The sequence below is a fragment of the Canis aureus genome, chromosome 13 (assembly GCF_053574225.1).
Source record: "Canis aureus isolate CA01 chromosome 13, VMU_Caureus_v.1.0, whole genome shotgun sequence".
Taxonomy (NCBI): domain Eukaryota; kingdom Metazoa; phylum Chordata; class Mammalia; order Carnivora; family Canidae; genus Canis; species Canis aureus.
The window spans coordinates 45,103,383-45,124,424 of NC_135623.1; the positions used below are offsets into that span (position 1 = coordinate 45,103,383).

General features: G+C 37.2%; 1 protein-coding gene across 16 annotated transcripts in view; it reads right to left on the bottom strand.

Moving 5' to 3' along the window:
- The window catches only part of ANKS1B (ankyrin repeat and sterile alpha motif domain containing 1B), a 1,050,493-nt gene that overhangs the window by 362,516 nt on the left and 666,935 nt on the right, over window positions 1–21,042 (bottom strand). For 14 of the 16 annotated variants that reach the window (XR_013350846.1, XM_077845971.1, XM_077845965.1 and 11 more), the window contains exon 15: window positions 9,532–9,638. Coding sequence is in view for 15 of the 16 variants with exons in the window: in XM_077845971.1 (XP_077702097.1) it covers window positions 9,532–9,638 (107 nt within the window). In the remaining variant the exon portion in view is untranslated. Of the gene's footprint in view, window positions 1–9,531; window positions 9,639–9,875; window positions 10,093–21,042 lie in introns of those variants that run through there. The other 2 variants (XM_077845973.1, XM_077845972.1) reach the window with 2 other exon arrangements.

Sequence of the window (21,042 nt, forward strand, 5' to 3'; positions counted from 1 at the left end):
TGAGGGATAATAAAGGATAGTTATGTATAAACATTATTAAGGACTGTTATGGATGGAATTGTGTTCCTCCTAAATTTATATGTTGAAGTCCTAACCCCCAGTACCTCAGAATGCGACTTTATTTGGAGATAAGGACTTTACAGAGCTAATTAGGTTAAGAATGAGATCAATAGGGTGGGCCCTAATCCAATGTGACTGGTGTCCTTATAAGATAAGGAAATTTGGACACAGACACACACACAGAGAAGATGATGTGAAAACACAGGGAGACTACTGGCTAGTGAAAGCCTAGAACAGATCCTCCCCTCACATGCTTCAGAGGAGCCAGTCTTGCCAACACCATGGTCTTGGATTTCTGGCCTCCAGAACTGTGACGATAAATTTCTGTGGCTTACACCACACAGTTTGTGGCACTTTGTTATGGCAGTCCTAGCAAACTATACAAGGACCTATAATGTGGTAGGAAAATAATACTGAACAAAACACGATTCTTTTTCTCATGGGAAGGAGTTAGGTAAAAAAGCAGGTAATTTGGCTTTGTATGATAAGATTGCCCCATTAAAGGTGTATATAGGGTGCTGTGGGAGGCCAGTGAAGGATAGTTGAGCAATACCACAACAGAATTTGTAAAAGTCTTCTCAGAAGGAACTTCTGAGCTGGGATTTTGAAGTAAGAGTTATCCAGGCTAAGAATGAGTGCAGGAAGGGAATGTTCTGGTCAGAGAACAATGTGTATAAGATGCAGTGTGTGCAAAGACATGGAATTATAATTAAGTATGGCATGGATGTAGAACTACAATAATTCAACACAGCCAGGGCTTAAAGAGGGGTGAAAGATGAAGCTGAAGAGGTGGGCCAGGTCCAGACCAGTAAAAGGCTCCACAGAGGAGGTGGGGGAGCCAGGGCCTTGAGGAATGGGTCTTTCTTGAATAGGTAGTTTGGAGGAGACAGGCTATGTTACATAGCAGGGAAATTATGAATAAAGGTATATATTTGGCAGTGAGTGTTCCAGTCTGATTAGAACAGAGACCCTCTTGAGAAGTAGTAGAGACAAGGTAGGAAATTAAGAAGTAGGATAAAGAAGTTCCTCAAAGGACCAAAAATATGACAAACTGGGAGTGCTTCCAGGGCATGCCAGTGTCCTGGTCAATGTCTGCAATTTAACAGGGGCTCTCTAAACATTTGCTGAATGAGTGATGGGAGGAATGATGGGATAATGTGGTCTTAGTGAAATGAGCAGGAGCCTTTTTTTTTTTTTTTTTAGCAGGAGCCTTTACATCAATGAGGTTTGGTTTTGAAATCTAGGTGGTGCTGGCCAATATTTTTTAACCCTGTTGAGTTTCATTTCATATTATTATACTATTATTATATAATAATATTTTCTTCATTTATCAATATGGGGATACTAATACTTATTGACAGGGATGTGGTAAGAATTACATGGGATAAGTTATATGAAACCAAACTGAACTTTAAATCCATCTGATCAGTGTATATCAGAAGCTATGATATGCCAGGCACTGCACCAGGCTTTAGGAATACAGAGATAAATGAGACCTGATGTCTGCCTCTAAAGGAACTCATTTTCTAGGGTGGGAGGCAGACATCTGAGCATATAATCACAATACAATACAATAGAGATTAGCACAGGGCTAAGGGCGGGGTGCCAGGGGTGCACAGAGACAAAGTGACTATGCCAGCCAGATGACAGGGTGGTATAAGGAAATACTTCCGGGAGGAAGTAATGCTTAAGCTGAAACATGAACAATGTAGCACAATTAGGTGAAGAAGGAAGAGAAAGGAATTCCAAAGTGAGTGAACAACGGGATCCCTTTGCAGCTGTGTTTTTCTAGTTTCTATGCCTGTAGTTCTCTTGATAGAAATATACTCCTGTCTGATCAGCTTAAGCAAAAACACCCTCTCTAGCTCTTAGGAGACTCCTGAAGACTGACTCTTGCTCTGAATATTCTTAGCTATTGACTAGGTTCTCTTTAACCAAACAGGCCTTCAGGAACCTTGCTGTAGCCACTGGCCAGATTCCCTCACTCCTTTTCTCTTTCCTTCCTTCCCTTCATCCTTATTTGCTTTCTTTCTTCTTCCTTTCATCAAACATTTACTGTGTCTACCTGTGTAAGCCGTGAGTTATCCCTGGAGATACAGAGAGTCAAAATATATCTATAATTCTCAAGGAGTTAAAAATAATCAAGTGTGTGGGTAGCAGACTATGGCTCTTTGACCAAATCTGCCTGTTTTTGTAAATAAAGTTTTATTGGAACTTATTTACATATTGTCTATGGCTGCTTTCATACTACAACAGCAGACGTGAATAGTTGCAATAGAGACCACACGACTTTGAAAGCCTAAAAATACTTACTATCTGGCCTTGAGAGAACAAGTTTGTTGACCTCTGTTCTGCTATTTGTGTGGGGGAGAGATGGTGGGGGTAGGTGGACAAGTAAATAGGTAATATGGCATGGTAAAATAAGTGGTAAGAAAGGGAACTACAAAAGAAGGATTCTTGACCTATACCTTGGAGGGCCAGGGAAGAAGTGACAGCTAAAAGAAGTGACAACTAGGCTAAGAACTAAAGGATAAAGGGGAGTTAAGAGGGGAAGGAAGGTCATTCTTGGCAGAGAGCAGCATGTGCAAAAGGCCAGGCAATGAAAGATAAATACACAGTTCTCTAGAATTGTAAAGAGAGAAAATGGTAATAGAAGAGGCTGTAAAAGAAATTGGGGCCAAGCAAGTCATAAGGATCCTGGATATGAAAGCCATATTAAGGATTTTGGAAACATAATCTCCCATAGGTAATTGAGAATCACTGGATTATTTTAAGCAGAGTAGTGCTAAAGCAAACGTGTGCTTTAGAAAGAGCACTCTAGCTGCTGCAGTAATACTTAACATTTGTCGGGCATTTGTTCTATGCCAAGTCTGTGCTAAATGCTTTGCATGAATAGATGTATATGCAAATGCTTATTGAGTAGTTGGACAGCACTGGAAACCAGGTAGAAAGAGGAAGAGGAGGACCGCGATGGATCCATGAGAACTAATGATCTCTCTAATGGACAGACAGGTAGAGCACCATGCACATTTAGAGGCAGGAGGAGGATCAGAGAACACCAATGATTGGAAAGAGCAGTGTAATGTCACAGAGCTGTAATAAATATCAATAAGGGAGCGACTATCAATAAGGAGTGAGTGGTGAAAAGAAGACATTGTAAAGAGGGCAAGAGAAATGAAGTAAGAAGAAAGGGGGCTGGGATTTGGCAAGAAGCAGGTCACAACTGACTTCAAAGAGAACAATTTTAGCCGAAAAGCTGGGAAGCAGGCAGGATTATAGGGGTTAAGGAGGTGACTTGAAGTGGGAAAATGGAGGTCATTGCCTGTTGAACACTTGTTTGAGAGATCTATCTTTTTAAAGAAGCAAAAAAAAAAAAAAAAAAATATATATATATATATATATATATATATATATATATATATATATGACTGTGGCTGGATTTCTTAAAGTTAGTCCATAATTCAGCAGTTTGGATAAGTTTTCTGATTCATGAAGTAAATTCCTCTTCCCAAATATCTGGTCATTTGAAGCAACACTGGAGATAAAATTATGCAAATGTGCTGCAGGACTAAATTAAAGGCCAATTCATGTGAGCGTGAGTTAGTAATGGGAGTTGTAGTCCTGCATTATTAGAAAATGGGGCAGCTTATTTTAATGCTTAAAAATGTAACTGGAGTAACTTCCAGATGGAAGTAAAGGCCTCCTCACTATCGCCAGATTAGAACTGCAGCTAGTGTTTTTCCTAAAAGGCCATTCTTCCAAGATGGTCATCCCTGAACATGCCCTCGTTTCTGACTTTCCACTGCACAGGCAATCAGTGTCCTTCCAAGGCTAATGAGATCTACAAGAACAATTAACAGCTCTGCCAGTGCCAATATTGTACCCTGCAACTTTAAAGAGCTCAAAATATTAAATAACAAGTCCAAAGAACATTTCTCCTAGATCCCTCATTAGATTGATTTTACAGATGAGTAAACTGAATCACAGAGAAGCAAGACAGTGGAAATGAGAACTTCTTTCAGTTCTCTCTCACACCACGGCGAGGCTATTGCCTATTACATTTGTAATTAAGCTGTTGTCCAGATAAAGAATGACTCCCTTCTGGCTTTGACTTTTGGATGCCAACAGATTTTTAAATGCCTGTAGTTAAAAAAAAAGTATTTTTTTTTTCTGTTGCAGAAGTGCATGTGTAACCAACTACTGGATTAACTGAGTTTGTAAAATTATAGCTGCACATTTGCTGTGAAGGCACTCACTTCGGAGACTAGACTGTTTCAGAAACAGGATGGTGTTGGTGGGAGTGTGGCAGGTATTTTTCTCTTGGACACCTTTCAATCTCAGTAACTTTATAAAATTTTCTTAAGTGATATTTAAAACAAGAAATCAAAAAAAATAAAACAAGAAATCATCTTGGGTGTTATTAGTCTTAACCTTTGGGGACAATTTATTTTTCTGCTTCACAAGTGTAACTTCTTTCTTGGATCATGATATGCTGCAAGAACACTTAAAAGGTCATTTTATCAGGTCAAGTGCAAATGGTGCTCTTATTACAGCAAAGTTATATAAAAGAGGAAAAAAGAAGTAAGTACATTAGCATGTAAAATGCACCACAGAAATGGAATAGAAAATTTCAAGTAAATACTTATAAGATCAATCTTCCTTAAATCTTTTGTCCAAATGGATGACTTCCAAGATCTCTGTGGCTCCACTCTTTAGCATCACTCTGACCCTCAGCACATCCTTTATGAATGCTACCCACACAAGTGTACAAAAAAGCCAAATCACATAGGGCTCCTGGAATTATTTTTATTTTTTACTCTGTAAAGGCTGCATTTTGGACATTTTAATAATGGTCAAAGCATCCTAAGCCAACCTCGATGGCAACCTAGAAACACAGGAAATGCTTGCAAAAAAAATGAGTTGGCATAATTTCATTCTTCCCCCTTTTTGATTAGAGTTTACAAATATAACTGTCAGCTAGTTATCCTGGTGAGGCTATGAGTCAGTCCTCCTCCAATAATATAAACTTCTTAATTCAGTTTTTGGACCATAAATCTACCATAACACTGAGAATGTTTTAAGTATCTTTATCTTTCTTTATGCCCTTCTCTGAGAAATCTTATCTCTTCCAGTGTCTACTGTAATTTGTTCCTAAAATGACCACTGTTAGTAAGTAATAAGCTGAGGGACGGTAATTATATAAAAGGGTGAGGGGCAAGATCCCTGTGATGCATGTGTGTATGTGTGTGTGTAAGCACATGAAGGAATGTGTGTCTAATGTGTATGCAGCCCATGTGCTTTTTAGCCCAGAGCTGATAAGCATGTTGGGGTAAAAAGTAGAATGTATATATGGAAGTATTATTGCATTATACATTCTGATTCCCTTATAATTTTGTTGAATCTTCCAGAATTACTCAAGCAAACTGTATCACACATGAAATATGCTTCTAAAATTAAACTAAATAGGAATGAACCATTAATGTGCATGCAAATAATCTGATATGTCTGAGAGCAATACTGTAACCTGCTAGAGGTCAAGGATCATGGATTGTTTACTGTTACGTTCTTAGTGATTAATACTCTTCCTAGCACATATAAAATGTCTAGGGAGAGTTTGTTGCATGAATGAATGAAGGGTACTAATGCTCCATGTTCCACTGACAAGGCCTACAGTTCAAAAATAAGGCTGGAGATTCAACTACAACAGTCTGTTGTGCATCCAGATACTATGGGGTGATGTCTATGTACACAGAATTATGCTAGGAGTTGTGAGAAAGGCAAGAGAATTGAATACAGAGAACATGGACTTGAAGTTCTAGTCTAGTGGGAGACACAAGATATATATGAGCAAAAACTTAACTTCTAATTCTAGATAGTGAATAATGGCATGCCAAATGTAATTTTTCATACCAAATACAAACTCTACATGAGTGCAGAGAAAAGAGAGGCTCCGGAGGACTAGAGTCATTAAGGAAAGCTACATAAACAAGGCAGGAATTGAGTTAGATGTTTGAGGATTAAGAAAAAAAAAGATTGAGAGGGGAAGGAAAGGAAATAGCTGTCCAAGATGGGGAGAGGAGAGTACAAATGAGTAGTTATCAAGAGAAGAATGGATAGTTTGAGACTTCAAATTTAGGAAGCAGTCAACAGACTTGGAAAAAAGAGGTGATGATAGAAACATATAATAAGGAAGTAAATAAGCATGTACATTTTATATACTAAACTCTTCATATATAAACTCCTTGCTTTAAAAAAAAAATAAAAGTAATGTTGAAACATAAACCTATTTCAGGACCCCGCAGCTTTCCCAGAGGCTAGCGAGTAGCACATCTCAGTAGGAGGGAGCTGGCCATGTATGACTTCAGAGGGGATGGAGCAGGTAAGTAGGGCTTGGATAAGTCTTTGGATGAAGGATTCTATGTTGAAGGAGCTTTTGATTGCAACGTGGATCTAACTCTCCCAAAGTCTTAGGTGACTTGATGTAGTTTTGTAGTTACCCTTTAATTTTATCAATTTCCATTTATTTTGTATATTTCAGGATACAGGAAAGTCAAATGTGTGCACAAATATCAGCAAACCAGGACCAGGTACATAAAGAGAAAGTTTGGAATTCTACTTTTCAGATACTGAAAAAAAAATCACAATCAGTAAAATCAAGGATAAATATTAAGAGCCCAAAGGAGAAGCAATACTTGATAGATATACAAAAATAAATGGAGGTCCTGCTTTCTTAACTGTGTCTAGGGACTGACGTAAGAAATCTTTATTAATCATAGCTCCGTGGATAAATCATCCATATATTGTATTTATGTGTCAGAGTATGTAGAACAGGGTTAGTAAAAAATTTTTTTAAAGCTTTCAATATACTTTGAAAGTTACTTATATGGATCCTTTAAAACATTCATTAATGGAATATTGATTAAATGAAAAATTAACTCTTGAGAATGTTTCCTAAATAAAGCATATCTATGTATGGATGTACAATGAAGTTTCAAGCAACATTAATTACATCCTTTTGATGTCTCTACTGTCTTGTTCTAAAAAGCTAGTAAGACCTGCACTACATCACAGTTAATGGGAGTGTGGTGCTTGTTGCTTAGGCAACAGGATGAATAAATGCAGGTCAGAATGTGCTTCAAGAAAAATAAAAGCTAGAATATGATACCGAGTGGAGACCAGCCAGCTCTAAAAGATTCTTCACCCTATTAATGAAATCTGTTTCTTAGAGTGGGCTGATCATATAGTGTGCTTTAACTAAATTCATAATTAAATAAATCAGATTATGGAAATCAATAAATGATTTATATAAAGGTAGAAACTAGTTTTTCTGATACTAGTAGCAAATAGCGTATAGCAGCATATAAACCAACAATTGATAGCATCATTTTATGATTTGCTCAATCTTCATAATTAACTCCTCTAAATGATCAAAGTTTTTTTTCTTTTTTAATTAATTCTCTCTCATGAAGAAGGTATTTTATTGACTAATCTGAATTAACTATCTCTTCTCATTTTCAGGAAAATTACATGTAAAACTTAGAATTGAAAAAAAAATAAAGATAATAATCTACGGAGAAGCTCAGACCTTGGTTTTGTCACATATACCCAGGACTTTTGCCTCCTGGATACATTTTGGAGTACTTATACATAATTCATTCCTGAATGTTGTTCTACGACCTCGAAATGCTCAATTTGAAAACTGTTTGATTAACCTTTCAGTTTCGGGCTTTCAAAAAGGGGTTATATTTGCTCAAACGTGTTCAATATTCAGAGGAAAATTATGCTGAATTCAAATATTTGGAAGTAGCCAAAGAAATCTAGAGAATCCAAAGACCTTCCTAGCTTCTCATGGGACCGGAATAAATTTGGACAAGGGCTTGAGGAGTGAGGATGAGAAAGTCTTATCTCCAGCAGAGACAGAGAGAAAGAATAAAGACATCAAAATGTGCAGTAAATAGAAATAACCATGAAAAGACTTTCATTCTGTTTGATAGTTCCGGGAGTTCTTCGTGTTCTCTGTTTAGTGTCCTAAGTCTGTCCTAAATCTGCTCAGTGTCCTAAGACTGTCATAGCAACTGAAGAAATTTCACTTTTCTTCCTATTTAAATCCCCACAATAACTTGCCTGTCTAATCAGTGACAGTTCTCTCCAACACGAGGAAAATAACAGTAGTTGCGTATCCCATTATAAAAAACAGGTCCATAAAGGGTTCTAGGTATACCGTCACTTAGGGCTCATCTGTCTTATTACATTTATGTGGCTTTTTACAAAAGCTAATGGAGCATACACTTTTTGGGGAAAAAAGGCAGAAGTTTAACTGATTTTTAAACCCGTAATAGACAAGTCAAGCGTGGAGAAAAAGAATCTCAGATGGAAATTAAAAAACAAAAAACATAACTAGCTCTCGTATTTTGTTATCAATTCTCGTATTCTGTTATCAATTTTCTTATCAATTGTTAAGCTTCAGGTGTCTTGCCCCAGTATTTTATTTAGAAATAGCTATCAGTTATTTCTGCAAGCCACTTGTGTGCTACATGCTTATAGGATGCTCTCTCTAAATTTAGGGATCAGTAAAACGTGTGATGAGAACTTAAAAGCAAGGAAAGGTAATAAGGACTGTGACGTAGCTTAACAAGGGAAACTGGTGAGCACTGGGGGAGGTGTATGAATGATTAGAAGCTGTATTATGGGTCTGCATGACTCCCCCCGCCCCCCTTCTTCCTCACCTATATTCATCACAGTGAGAAGTTTGCACACACCGGCTGTAGATTGCATGCAGCCCAGCATTCCGAAGTACATGAATGCACTTAGTCCATCGGCCTCTCTCTCTAAATACTGACAGGTAGTTGATGGAAGTGTTTGTTTTTTATCTAAAGTAATAAATAACACTTCGGTGCTCCTCAATCAGCGTGGGTAAGTAAGTGAATGTTCTCCATAATTGACCATCTGAAGCAGTTTGCTAACAAACTAAAGGTCGTCCGCATGATTTAAACCGCTTATCGAACAACTATCAGGAAAGGAAAAAAAAATCATCTTTACACCATAAACATAACAAATTGCCTAATTGTTCACGAAACGCCGATGCTCGAATGCAAGAATACGTTTTAGGAATGAGAAGGAACCGGAGTGCTATAATCTAACCGGGTATTCCGAGAAGACAAATTTATAAAAATCACACAAAGAATGACAGGGAGAATATAAATGTTAATCCTCTTTCCCTGCCTATAAATAGTACCCTCACCGGTTCATTCATATAATACACATGTATAAGAATGCCTACAGATCTCGTTTTTCAGCAAGTGTCTACACGTACACAGTAAGTTCAGTCCTAAGGGCATCCGATTTTCTGATGCAGTTACATATATAAATTGACCGGTTTCAGTGCAGATGAGGCTGCCTCTGAGCCGTGGAAGACACATAAGAAGCAAAGACAGACAAAAGGCAGCTCCGTGGACACAGAGAGCGTCTTACCATAAACTGTACATTGTCAAATCCATTAGCCATCAGGTGGTTCTCGTACTGAGGTAGCCCAATGCTTTCCAACCATTGTCCCACTGTTTGGACGGGGCATCTGGGTCCTGTAAGAGGATGAAGAGGGAAGCGTTTAAGCAGGGAGTAGCCGTCCACTGGGTAATAGCGGTAGTCCTGGGCTGAGAGGTGGCATTGCCACATCATGCTCCTGGGAAAGTTGCTATCAAAGGAGCCCGCCAGCTTGACAGATTAATGTTCTCAGCGAGAGAGCAAAGTCAGAAGTAAAACATAGTTTGCCAGGCAGGCTGTGGAGTATGACTTGATCCTAGCTCCACATTTCTTACATATTAATCTTTACTACCGACCAGTACGTCATACAGCCCCCAAAACCAGGCAGCAGAAGAAGGCATATCAAGCTGTCAGCTTAGGCTGGTCTGCGTTCTATGTGATTGTTGGAGTACTCCACAATGAGCAATGCACGGCCGCCAGCCAGGATTCTTTTTATCAAGTACTCCTACACTCATCAGTATGCAGCTCCATGCTCCTTGCTCCCCCTCGCTCGCTCCCCTTCATTACCCAGCCCAGGCTACACCTCGCATTTTCAATAATAGCCATCAGATAAGGCAGTCTTTTTTTTTCTTTTTTTTTTTTTTGTGTCTGCAAGCTGTAAGCCTGCTGCTGCTGCTTCCTCCTACACACCCATCCAAGCGTCAATCCTGAATGATGAGAGCAGTCAAAACAAATGCAGAAAATAGCAAGATTCAAAAGCAAACCAAAGTGCTTAAATCTGAATTGAATCTTCATACTGGTTATACGTTACAGGGCTATTTGTTGTGGAATTTTACGTTTCAAAAGACACCAGGAAATGCAAAGCTTTAACTATAGCTGATCGCGGAGCTCACTCCAGGTTTCCTTTCTCCTCTCCTTTTCTTCTCTTTTCCTTTCTTCCATTCTAACCGCAACACAGATACATGTTTCTGATTTAAAGCTTTACAGGGCTTGGAGAATAATCATTCTTTCTTTAATGCGCTGTATCAAAATGAACCTTTCTGAAATATTTTTTCCCCTTTCTGAATTACTGCAAAAGACAGAAACTGCATCACAGTTTTGAAGTCAATATAATTCATTTCTCATTTGCAGGGCTTCTTCCAAACAAAAATATTATTAGGCGCAAGAGATCCATTTTCCCCCTCTGATATTTATAACCCAGTCTACCAGGGTTAGCATGCGAAATTAGCTATAAAGGTAACATTACTGGATAGAGATTTTTAATAAAGAAGAGGAGCCCTCACCAAAAATAATTCAAGAATAACAGATGCAAATGTGTGAGTTTTACTGAATGGCAGACAGATTGGGTAATTTATTTAATAATTGAGAGAAATCAGAGATTAATAATAGAACCCACAGAAAAAAAATAGAACCCATAAGACTAGATCATAGGAAAAGAATAGACTCTTACTTAAGATTGGGAGACAATGTGCAGAAGGGTTAGTCTAACCTCTTGCTTATGGCAGAAATCCCTTGTCACAGGGGGCCCGGAAGATCATTATCCAATTTATGCTTGAATACTGCCTGAAACAGAGCTCTTACTACTTATCAAGACGCCTCCATTTATTAGATATCTTACTTCCTACCTGACTCCTACTCATTGGCTCCAGCTCTGCCTTTGGGGTTACACAGATGGGGAACAGTGCCTTTTCTACATAAAGTGTTTTAAAAATCAAAGAAGATAACTTTCATATACCTCCCAGCCCCAGAATAGTGCCTGGCACTTAGTAAGTGTTCAATAAAGATTTATTAAATATAGGAAACATTATTTTTCTTCTCCAGACCTTATCTTTCTCTTTTTAAGAACTTTGTCAGCCTGCCTGACACAGACTTTGAACCTCAAAATATCTTGTACTACCTCCTCCACTATGCACATGCATTTCCAAGTTCCAGTCATCCCTCACCAGTGTTTCTTGCTTCTATCACCTGGATCCTATGTACTATTTCATGTTTATGGAACTGCCATCTACTTTAATTCTGCTATTTTATGAAATGTTTAGGTCCAACATGGTCTGATTCAACAATAGTGTCTATATTGGTTTTCCTATCTCTGATATTTAAAAATCTATTTGATACATGGTGTCAGACTAATCTAAGGCAGTTTTGACTATTAGGCTTTGTTTTAAAAACCCTCCATGGTTTTCAGTTGGCTTCAAAATAAACTCCCAGCTCCTTCAATGATATTTTGAGGTCTCCATGATCTGCTACAATTCATCTACATTTATTCCTTTTTCCCCAGTACTCCAGTCAGGTGGGATTTCTGGCTGGTCCCTAATGGGAGCCTGAAACATATTGGGGTTGGTTTTGTTATGTGCCCACATTTCTGTCCCTTCATTGGATTTGGATCAGATGATGTTTCCTTTAATTTTTTTATAATCTCTCCTAACAGGAATAAATGTCTTCTTTATCTGTTTGAAGTGGCATTCTTAGACCCTCTATTAGAACAAATATTTTCCATCTAATATTGTAATTATTTGTGTGTAAGACTTATTTCTCCAATGTAGAACTATGTCTTGTTAGTACTGCGTGTGCTAAGGATTCAGTATATACTTGTTAAATAAATAACATAATTTTCATTTCATAATCCAAACTACATAAAATTTTAGTTTCAGATTTAAATTTTCATTAAAAATTTTCTATCCCAAGTCTCTGAATTCTTTATTTAAAAGATGATAAGTAGGTTTTAATTTTTTTAAAGATTTTTATTTATCCATGAGAGACACAGAAAGAGGCAGAGACATAGGCAGAGGGAGAAGCAGACTCCTCACAGGGAGCCGGATGTGGGAGCTCAATGATGAACTCCGGGATCCTGCCCTGAACTGAAGGCGGATGCACAACCGCTGAGCCACCCAAGTGTCCTGATAGGTAGGTTTTTAAATAGAATTTTCAGGTCTGGATTTTTAATATCCTCATCCTCTTTTTCACTTACTTATAATTTATTTCTGATTGGTTCTAGATCTTTTAAAAAGGTCAACAAGTTTGTAGCAGTTTGGGAATCAGTTTTAAGGGGCTTTGATTGCTCAATATGGCTCGTATAAGAAGTTGAAAACAAGACCCTATTTGTCCTTGGCCAGTTCTAAAGCTAGTATGAGGTGGAATTAAAGGTGAATATCAATTGCCTTTCCTAAGGTCACATCCACACTGTTCATCCTAATCATTTTGAACTATGAACAGGTGGATAGGCTACAAAATGGTTGTACAAACATAATAATAATGTTTTGGCTTGGTAAAGCATATGCTGATTGGCCGGCTCCTAAAATCCTATCTCATCTCTTAAGATGAATAACAGGGACCAAGTACCTAGAGTGCCACACACTCACAGCCTAGGAATTAAATCATCTTTGTTAAATGAATGAGTCAATAATATTGGAAATGGCTTTCATAGGATTTTCATTTCCTAAGAGAGAGAGGGAGAGATGAGAGTTATTTCAAGGTCCAGACTGCTTTATAAAAACATAGCCTGCATACAGGCTAATATCCTAATGAATATAGATCCACACATCCTTAACAAAATACCAGCAAACTGAAATCAGCAATATATTAAAAGGATCTTGTACCACAATCAAGTGAGATTTATCATAGGTTCAATATCCATAAATCAATCAATATGATATATACCACATCAAAAAAATTAAGGATAAAAACTATATGATTATTTCAATAGATGTAGAAAAAGCATTTGACAAAAAACAATATTTATTCATGATAAAAAACCCTCAACAAAGTGGGGTTAGAGGGAACATATAGCTCAACATAATAAAGTCCAGATATGACAAACCCACACCTAACATCATACTCAATTGTGAAAAACTAAGAGCATTTTCCCTAAGATCAGCAATAAGACAAGAACATCCACTCTCATCACTTTTATTGAACATAGTACTGGAAGTTCCAGCTGTAGCAATCAGACAAGAAAAAGAAACAAAAGGCATCCAAATTGGTAAGGAAGAAGTAAAACTGTCACCATTCGCAGATGACATGATACTATACATAGAAACCTTAAAGACTCCACCAAAAAACTATTAGAAGTAATAAATGAATTCAGTAAGGTTTCAGGATACAAAATTAATACCCAGAAATTGGTAGCATTTCTATACACTAACAACAAAGAATTTCTCTGCTGAAAGAGAAATTAAGAAAGCAATTCCATTTACCATTACACCAAAAATAATAAAATAACTAGGAATAAATTTAATCAAGGAAGTAAAAAATCTCTACTCTGGAAACTATAAAACATGGATGAAAGAAATTGACACAAACAAATGGAAAGATAATTCCATGCTCATGAGTTGGAAGAATTAATGTTAACATGTCCATACTACTCAAGGCAGTCTACAGATTTAATGCAATCCCTATCAAAATACCAGTAATATTTTTCACATAACTAGAACAAATAACACAAAAATTTGTATGGAGCCACAAAAGACCTGAATAGCCAAAGCAAACTTGAGAAAGAAGAACAAAGATGGAGGTATCACAATTCCAGATTTCAAGATATACTACAAAGTTATAATAATCAGAACAGTGTGGGACTGGCACAAAAATAGACACACATATCAATGGGATAGAATAGAAAGCTCAGAATAAACCCACAATTATATGGTCAGTTAATCTACAACAAAGAAGGCAAAAATATACAATGGGGAAAAGATAGTCTTGTCAACCAATGGTACTGGGAAAACTGGACACTACATGGAAAAGAATGAAACTGAATCACTTTCATACACAAAAATAATCTTGAAATGGATTAAAGACCCCAGTTTGAGACATGAAACCATAAAACTTCTAGAAGAAAACGTACTGAGTAATCTCTTTGGCATTCACTTTAGAAATGTTTTTCTAAGTATGTCTCCTTAGGGAAGCGAAACAGAAACAAAAATAAACTAATGGGACTATATCAGAATAAAAAGATTTTGCACAGCAAAGGAAACTATACACAAAACAAAAAGGCAACCTAGTGAATGAGAGAAGATATTTGCAAATAATATATTTATTAGGGTTAATATGCAAAATATATAGAGAACTTAAACAATTCAAAACTAATAAAACAATCTGTTTAAAAATTTTTCAGAGGGCCGGAATAGACATTTCTTCAAAGAAGACATGGAGATGGCCAAACACACATAAAAAGATGATTAACATCAGTAATTACCAGGAAAATGCAAATCAAAACCACAATGGCATTATCACCTCACACCTTTCAAAATGGCTAGTATTGGGTAGCCCAGGTGGCTCAGCGGTTTAGGGCTGCCTTTGGCCCACGGTGTGATCCTGGAGACCCAGGATCAAGTCCTCATGTCTGGCTCCCTGCATGGAGCCTGCTTCTCTCTCTGCCTGTGTCTCTGCCTCTCTCTCGAATAAATAACAAAATCTTAAAAAAAAAAAATGGCTAGCATCAAAAAGATAAGAAATAACAAGTGTTGCCAAGGATATGGGGGAAAAGGACCCTTCATACACTGTTGGTGGGAATGCAAATTGGTATAGCCATTGTGAAAAACAATATAGAGATGTCTCAGAAAATTAAAAATAGAATTACCATATGATCCAGTAATTCCACTACTGGGTATGTACCCAAAACAAACAAAACACTAATTTTAAAAAGATGCATCCACTGCTATGTTTACTGCAGCATTATTTACAATAGCTGAGATATGGGAGCAGCCCAAGTGTCCACTGGTAGGTGAATGGATAAAGAAGATGTGGCATATATGTGCAATGCAATATTACCCCGCCATAAAGAGGAATGAGATCTTCCCATTTGTAACAACATGGATGGGTCTGGAGGGTATTATGCCAAGTGAAACAAGTTAAAGAAAGACAAATACCATATGATTTCACTTATACGTGGAATCTAAAAAACAAAATGAACAAATAAAAAGCAGAAACAGACCCATAAATACAGAGAACAAACTGATAATGTCAGGAGTGGGGAGAGGTGTGGCAAAATGGGTGAAGGGGCTTGGGAGATACAGGCTTTTGGTACAGCATAGAGAATATAATCAATGGTATTTGACTGTATTATATCATATTATATATTATATTATAGCATCATATGCTAACAAATAGTAGCTACACTTGTGAACATAGCATGACTTACAGAGTTATCAGAGTTGTCAAATAACTATGTTGTGTACCTGAAATTAATGTAACATGGTGTATTGCTATACTTCAATTTGTAAAAAAACAAATATAGGTTGGAGACAGTACTAGTCACCAATCATTTTGCAAATCTCTGTATAGATTAAACTTTATTCTTTATTTATTCAGTTTCTACTCAGTAATTCTCATATGTTGGTGTAAAGCTATAATGCAAGAGGAAAATGAGTAGGGAGAGAGTTGGGTAGGGTGAGGTGGTAAGGGGGAGGGAGGACGAAGAAAGAGATCTTGAATCATATTGTTTGCAGTTTTGTTAAAGTATTTTCCCATGAGCCACAGCTCTAAAAGAACCCTGGTTCAAGTCTGAAGATCACTTTTTTCTTATAGTGGTTAAGTATATTTCTCACCTCAAATATTACTTGAAATACTTTCTTGGGGTCTCAAAATTTTTCAAGCATAACAATACCTTATTGGGCAGGCACCTTTATTCAACTAGAACTTCTCTAAGTCCCCAGAGTGAGAGAGACGGAAGGAAAATAATAAGTTAATAGTTATTCAGAGATACTATGTCCTAGGCAGTGTGATATGGATTATTAGCCTCATTTCAGATAAGGAAATGAAACTCAGACTGTGTGATGAAACCATGAATTTTCTTTGGCACAATCTTTTAAAAAATAATCTGGGGGTACTACTGTCAGAAAGACAACGTGAAAAGTTCTGTGGACCTGATCCTCAGCAAAACAGACATAATTGCTGAAATTGTATAATAAAACAACCTTTAAAAGTCTCTGTAAATTGTTCTAAGAATATAGAGAGGATGAAAAAATATTTATTCAAGAAAATCTACTGAAACTTGGCTAAGAACAGAGAGTCTGTGGTACTTGAGCTTGTTCCTTCTCTCTTCTCTCTTCTCTCTCCCCAGCTCAGCTTGAAAGAAACTTCACTCTGAGTGGCTGTGCCCAAGAGATGAGACTCCCTCTCAGCTCCCATCCAAAGGATATCATACCTTATCAAAAGGGATAGGCCAGCAGCATTTCTTTTTTCCTTTTTTTTTTTTTTTTTTTTTTTTTTTTAAGTGAGCTCCAATGCAGTGCTTGAACTCACAAGCCTAAGGTCAAGATCTGCGCTGAGATCAAGAGTCAGGCACTTAACCGACTAAGCCACCCAGGCATCCCTGCCAGCAACATTACTAATTCCATCTGACTCATTAAGGCTCAGAAGTTAAATTCCTGGTGAGTATGGCTGAGAGGTCATGGGCTCCTTTTGTCCACCCATTCCCCAGTTTATATACTCCATCCCAGTTGTGACAGCATGGGAATACTGGGGTCCTGATGGTCCTCAGCCCAGTTTGCTTATAGAGTTGAGATTCTGTGCCCAGAAAGGCAAGCTGACCAGAGTCTAGAACCCTTGCCCATTGCTCAGAACAGTGGCTCAAAGATTCTGCCAAAGGAGAACTAGTTATAAGATATCAGTTCACAAATAGGTCACTTTTTAAGTACAGAAAGCTCTGAAGCTCTCTCCAAGAAATTGACTTTATTTGAAACAGTATGAGGAAGTTCAAGACTAAGGGTATTATTAAAACAATGGAGATTCTTGTGGTAAGCAATTAAAAGGAGACTAGCAGCTCCATTAGGACAACAGGCTAACCAGTAGGGCAGCTAGTTTTAGAGAATCAGGGAAAGAGATGCCCCAGTTAAGAAATGCCCTCCTGGAGTCAGAACAAACTTCAAAGACTGGCCTCAAGAAGTCCTCTTAACCAAATTTAACTGGACTAGCAACTCGTATCTTAGAGAACTGTCAATGAGAAATGAAGTGCTCATAGATGCTAAATCATAGCTCAACCTTTAAAATGTTTTGCTAAAGAAGGTGGCCAGCAAAAAAATGCCATAAATTATATGATTCCATTTATATGAAATATCTAGAATAGACAAATTTATAGAGAAAGAAAGTAGATTAGTGGTTGCTTACGTCTAGAGAGAGAGTATTGGGTGAAAAAGAGGAGTGACTGTTAATGGACGTGACATTTCTTTTTAGGGTGATAAAAATGCTTAAAATTGTTTGGGGATAGTTGCAAAACTCTGTGAATATAATAAAATAAAAACCCTGAATTGTATGCTTTATTTTTATTTTTTATTTTTAAAAAAAAAATTTATTTACTTGAGAGAGAGAGAGCACAAGCAGGGGAAGGAGGGTAGAGGGAGAGGGACAAGCAGACTGCTGAGCAGGGAGACTGATGACTGATGTGAGGCTTCATTCCAGAACCCTGGGATAATGACCTGAGTCAAAAGCAGACGCTCAACAGACTGAGCCATTCAGGTACCCCTGGATTGAATACCTTAAATGGTTAGATTGAATAATATGGGAATTATGTCTCAAAAATTTTTTCAATTATTGAACAATAGAATAAAAACAAAAAGAATTCGGGCAGCCCCGGTGGCGCAGCGGTTTAGCGCCGCCTGCAGCTAGGGCGTGATCCTGGAGACCCCGGAGCGAGTCCCACGTCAGGCTCTCTGTATGGTGCCTGCTTCTCCCTCTGCCTGTGTCTCTGCCTCTCTCTCTCTCTCTCTCTGTCTCTATGAATAAATAAATAAAATCTTTAAAAAAATTCTTAAAAAATTACAAGAATACAAAACATACAATTGCATATAAATATAATTTTATTATTGTTTTATATATTATTGGTATTTTAGTGCTCTATTTTTTCTTTTTTTTCTATTGTCCTTGTTATTCCCTCCCCTAGTCCCTCCATACCAGCTGTATAATCCATCCTTCCCTCAAGGTAATTCATGTTAACAAATTAGTGTGTATTCTCACAAATATTTATCCATTGTCAAATCTATCACACACATACATACAAATAAACACACACATATTTGTAGGCCTTGCTTCATAAAAACAGAATCATATTACCCTCACTTTTCTGAACCTTACTTTTCTCATTCAACAGAGCCTTATGGATGTGACCCCTGGATGGCTCAGTAGTTGAGCGTCTGCCTTTGGCTCAGGGCATGATCCTGGAGTCCTGGGAGTCCTACATAGGGCTCCCTGCATGGAGCCTGCTTCTTCCTCTGCCTATGTCTCTGCCTCTCTCTGTGTGTCTCTCATGAATAAATAAATAAAATCTCTTTAAAAAAAAAGGTTGATAAAGTTTAAAAGTTAATCTACTAATCAATGAAGTACAGCGCCCTGTGGGGGGGGGGGGGGGCGGGTAGGATGGAATGGAGCCAGTGTCATTGCTATCCCCCTTAGAAAACTTTGCCCTCCCTCTCTTTAATATTTCTTTTCCCAACCCACATTGCCACCTGCCTGCTCTGGTCTCCCAATCTTGCTCCAAAGTGTTTGAAAAATAACTGCAAAGTTTTAACTCTATAGAGAAAGGAGTTAGGAAGGTAGAAGTGTCCAAATAAGTAAAGTAATTGAAGCCAGTTATCTGAGAATTAATAAGTAAACCAGATAAACTACCTTTGTCCTTATTTTACCTGGCCCTCATGCCTCCCACATTTTTTTCCCCCAGAGAACTGGCTAAGGTCATAAGTCTCTCTCTCTTTCTCTCTCTCTCTGTGCACCTCTCATGAATAAATAAATACAATTTTTTTAAAAGCCTTATGAAAATTCCACCAAGTAAACGATAAGCTGTAACTTTTCCTTGTAAATAGCTACATAATTGTCTACAATGTGGATATACCATCATTTATTTGGTTCTTTGATATCTCTAGGCCCATCCCTCCATTTTCTTTTTTAAAACCTTTTATTTTGAGGTAATTGTAGATTCACACGCATTTATAAGAACTATAAAGTAAGAGAGATTCTGTATAGGTTTCACTTGATTTTCCTGAATCTTAACATCTATCACTATAGTACAATATCACAACCAGGCAATTGGCATTTATAAAATCCATTGATCTTATTCAGATTTCGCCAGTTTTATATGCACTCATAGGTGTATGCATATGTATTTAGTTCTATACAATTTTGTCACATGTGTAGATTGTGTGGCCATCGCCATAGTTAAGATAAAGATGGTATCATCATAAGGATCCCTTATGCAATCTTTCATAGCCATAGCCATAGCCATCTCCCTCTCCCTCCCATTCCTTAACCTCTGGAATCTACTAATCTGTTCTCCATCTCTATCAATTTGTCATTTCAAGAATGTTATACACATGGAATCATATAGTATGTAACTTTTGGGATTGGCTCTTTTCATTCAGCATAATTTTCTGGAAATCCACACAAGTTACTTGTGTGTCAATAGTTCATTCCTTTTTATTTCAGAGTAGTATTCCATTATATGGATATACCACAGTTTGTTTAATGATTCACTCACTGTAGGGCTTTTGAGTTGTTTCTACCTCTTAGCTGCTACAAATAAAGCTGTTATAAATTTTGTATACAGGTTTTTTTGTGTAAACATAAGTTTCCATTGCTCTGAGATAAATATTCAAGAATGCAATTACTGTTTCATCTGGTAAGTATATGTATAGTTTCATAATAAATTATATTATTTTTCAGAGTGATTGTATTATTTTATATTCCCACTAGCAATGCACAAGAGATCCAGTTTCTTCACATTTCACCAGAATTTGGTGTTATCACTATTTTTAAAAAATTTTAGCTATTCTGATAGGTGCATAGTGATACTACATTGTGGCTTTAATTTGCATTACCTTCATGGCTAATAAGGTTAAATATATTTTTATATGCTTATTTACCATCTAGATATCCTTTTTGATAAAATGTCTGTCCATGTCTGTTGTCTATTTTTGAATCGGATTGGTTTTTTACTGTTGAGTTTTGAAAGTTCTTTTTTTTTTTTTAAAGATTTTATTTATTTATTCATGAGAGACATACAGAGAGGGAGAGGCAGAGACACAGGCAGAGGGAGAAGCAGGCTCCATCTAGGGAGCCCGACATGGGACTCGATCCCGGATCTCCAGGATGACGCCCTGGGCTGGAGGCGGCACTAAACTGCTGAGCCACTCGGGCTGCCTGAAAGTTCTTTATATATTCTAAATATAGGCATTTGTTGTATTTTTGATTTGCAAATATTTTCTGAGTGTGCAATCTGTCTTTTCCTCACAGAGTTTCCTGCAGAGCTAAAGTTTTTAATTTTGACAAAGTAAAATTTATCAATTTTTACTTTTATGAATCATGTTTCTGGTGTCTGTCCATTATTTTCAACTTTCAAAATGATCACTTTAAAAAATGTGTCTGTAACAATAATTATGTTTTAATCTGGAATTTAAAAAAAACTACAGTCCAGTGTTTTTTTTTTTTTAAAGATTTATTTATTTTAGAGAGAGAGAGAGTGAAAGTGAGCAAGTGGGGAGTGGGGGGGAGAGAGAGAGAGAATCCTGAAGTAGACTC